This window comes from Entamoeba invadens, assembly GCF_000330505.1.
Source record: "Entamoeba invadens IP1 unplaced genomic scaffold scaff_1105074725955, whole genome shotgun sequence".
In the NCBI taxonomy this organism is placed as follows: domain Eukaryota; phylum Evosea; order Mastigamoebida; family Endamoebidae; genus Entamoeba; species Entamoeba invadens.
In genome coordinates, this window is record NW_004191857.1 from 104,781 (window position 1) to 107,011 (window position 2,231).

Genomic DNA, 2,231 nt, shown 5'->3' on the forward strand with positions numbered 1-2,231 from the left:
TGTATTAATTTAAATTATCAGAATCATAACTAGAGGTAAGTCATGATAGCAATTCATACACTGTTGAATGTCGTGTATGTGAAAACTTTGACAACAAGAAAACACCATTCTATTGTAAACTCGAAGAAATAGTACAAGTCAACGGCACAAGTATTTTATAAATGGTTAAAAGACTTAAGATGTTACATGAACAAACATAACACATAGAGTTTTGAATAAGTCTAAAAAATTACAATTGACAAATTTGTGTTTTTTTAGTTGACAATTTTACAAGTCGAAAAAATACTCAAGAATGCAAAAGTATTATTTTGAGCACTCACAACGTTGTGCTATTTAATAAATTGACTCTTTATCAAACTTTTTATTTGATTTAAAAAAATTAAAAGTTATTAACACAGTCATACCATTTGTTAATTCCATAATTTTTCTGATTAAAAATATGATTTGGTTTATTTTGAAACTTGTGCTTCGTTCTATCATGTAGCACATTAACTATAGCCAAGACATTTTTATTCAACAAACATTTTGAAAACCTTAACAAGTTAAACGTGTTGATAAATATTTTAAACACCTAAATTTGATGGTGTTGAAACTATACTATTTATTATTAGTATTTAACTATATAATAGTTGATATTTCTATACTATAATTTAATAATTTTTAATACTATTTATTTACTAGATAATTAATAAGTTGAAATGAACTATAAATAGTAGAATAGTAATGAGCCAAGAAGACACTCGGAGTGTCTACCAAAAGTTTGTTCTTTTGTACTTTTTAACTTAATTATTATTACTATTATTACAAATAGACTGTACGCAGTGTGGAATGACGATGACCGGTTCAAAATTTCAAGTGTTTTGTCCGATGTTGACGCACTATTACATGACACAAAAATTCACAACTACTGCCCACTACCACCAACGTGGAATTTACTTGGGTTTTGTGGGAGTCACACATCCTCCCTTCTTCAACTTGAAGTGTTAAGAAACGTCCAACAAAAAGTTCCAGACGTCCTTGAAAAGGTACGAGTGTATAGTGGAACGCAGCTTTCAAGTATTATAGCGGTGATGTTAGCATATGGCTATTCCATTGATATAACAAAGAAAGTTCTAACTATTATTACTAAAGAATATCCACTCAGGACGGGAGTCTTAGGAGGGGTGACTGGTGCGATGTACTCCAACAAAGTGTTACATATAGTGTTGCAGCGACTTTTTGGTACTTCGAAAATTGGGGATCTTCAAAGGTATGTTGCGATAGACGCGTTGCAAGCAGACACACATGAAACAGACCGCAGTGGGGAGAGAACGCACCACGCCAAATTGATGACAAACTACTCCGAGAATGGTCAAACCGAATTTGAGAATATGTCCTGTGTCGATATCTGTATGAGAGCCTGTGCAGTTCCAGGGTACTTCACCGAGTACCAGGGATACTTAAGTGGGATGCTAATAGAAAACAACCCAGTCGCCCTTTGTCTCCCACGTCTTGTTGGATGCGGTATCAGTCTTGATACCATTTTCTGCCTCAACATCACTGATGGAGACTTCGAGCCTCGGTACTTCGACATGGAAAGTTATGGAAAAGCAGGTGCACTGAAGTGGGTCCCCCATATCATCGACATCCACCAACTCTCTCGAGTGTGTTGTGCATTTTTTTCTTTTAAAAATAGTTACTATAAAATACTATAATATATTATACTCAAACTATACAATAATTATTATTTATAGAAAATAGAAATAACTTCGAGCGTGAATTTTCAGAAAAAAGTCTTCGGTTGTATCTTGGGGATCAGGTTTGTCGTGTTGACGTTGTTATTCCAAAAGATGTTGGATTTGGTGATTCTGAGAAGTTGAAAACACTTGGTGCAAGTTCAGATGTTTCTTATGTTGTTGAGTGGCTTATGCGCTATTGGAAATAATTGCAATTTTCTCATTTTCATTTCACTTTTTGACAATGCGACAAAACAATTTTTATCGCAACGAAATAAATAAAAAAAATTTTTAACTATTCAATGAACCATATTAAACTAAAAATATATTAGTATATGAATCATTATTAAATTATAAAAATAGTGAATAAAGCTATAAAAGTAGTAAAATATACTATAAAAACATTGCAAGTTCAAATATTTGGGAGGTAATTAATAATAGAATATAATAAAAATATAGTAATAATATAATAACAACATGTATTTTACAAACGGAATAGGAAGAGTATTAGGGAAA

At 32.0% G+C, this 2,231-nt stretch overlaps 1 protein-coding gene across 1 annotated transcript; it reads left to right on the plus strand.

The window, feature by feature from the left end:
* Window positions 1-723: 723 nt before the first annotated feature.
* EIN_111790 (hypothetical protein) lies at window positions 724-1,924 on the plus strand (the record flags this gene model as incomplete). The annotated part of the gene is made up of 3 exons (XM_004185533.1): window positions 724-758; window positions 812-1,643; window positions 1,754-1,924. The coding sequence occupies 3 exons, from the start codon at window positions 724-726 to the stop codon at window positions 1,922-1,924; spliced, it is 1,038 nt and encodes a 345-aa protein (XP_004185581.1).
* Between the last annotated feature and the right edge of the window lie 307 nt (window positions 1,925-2,231).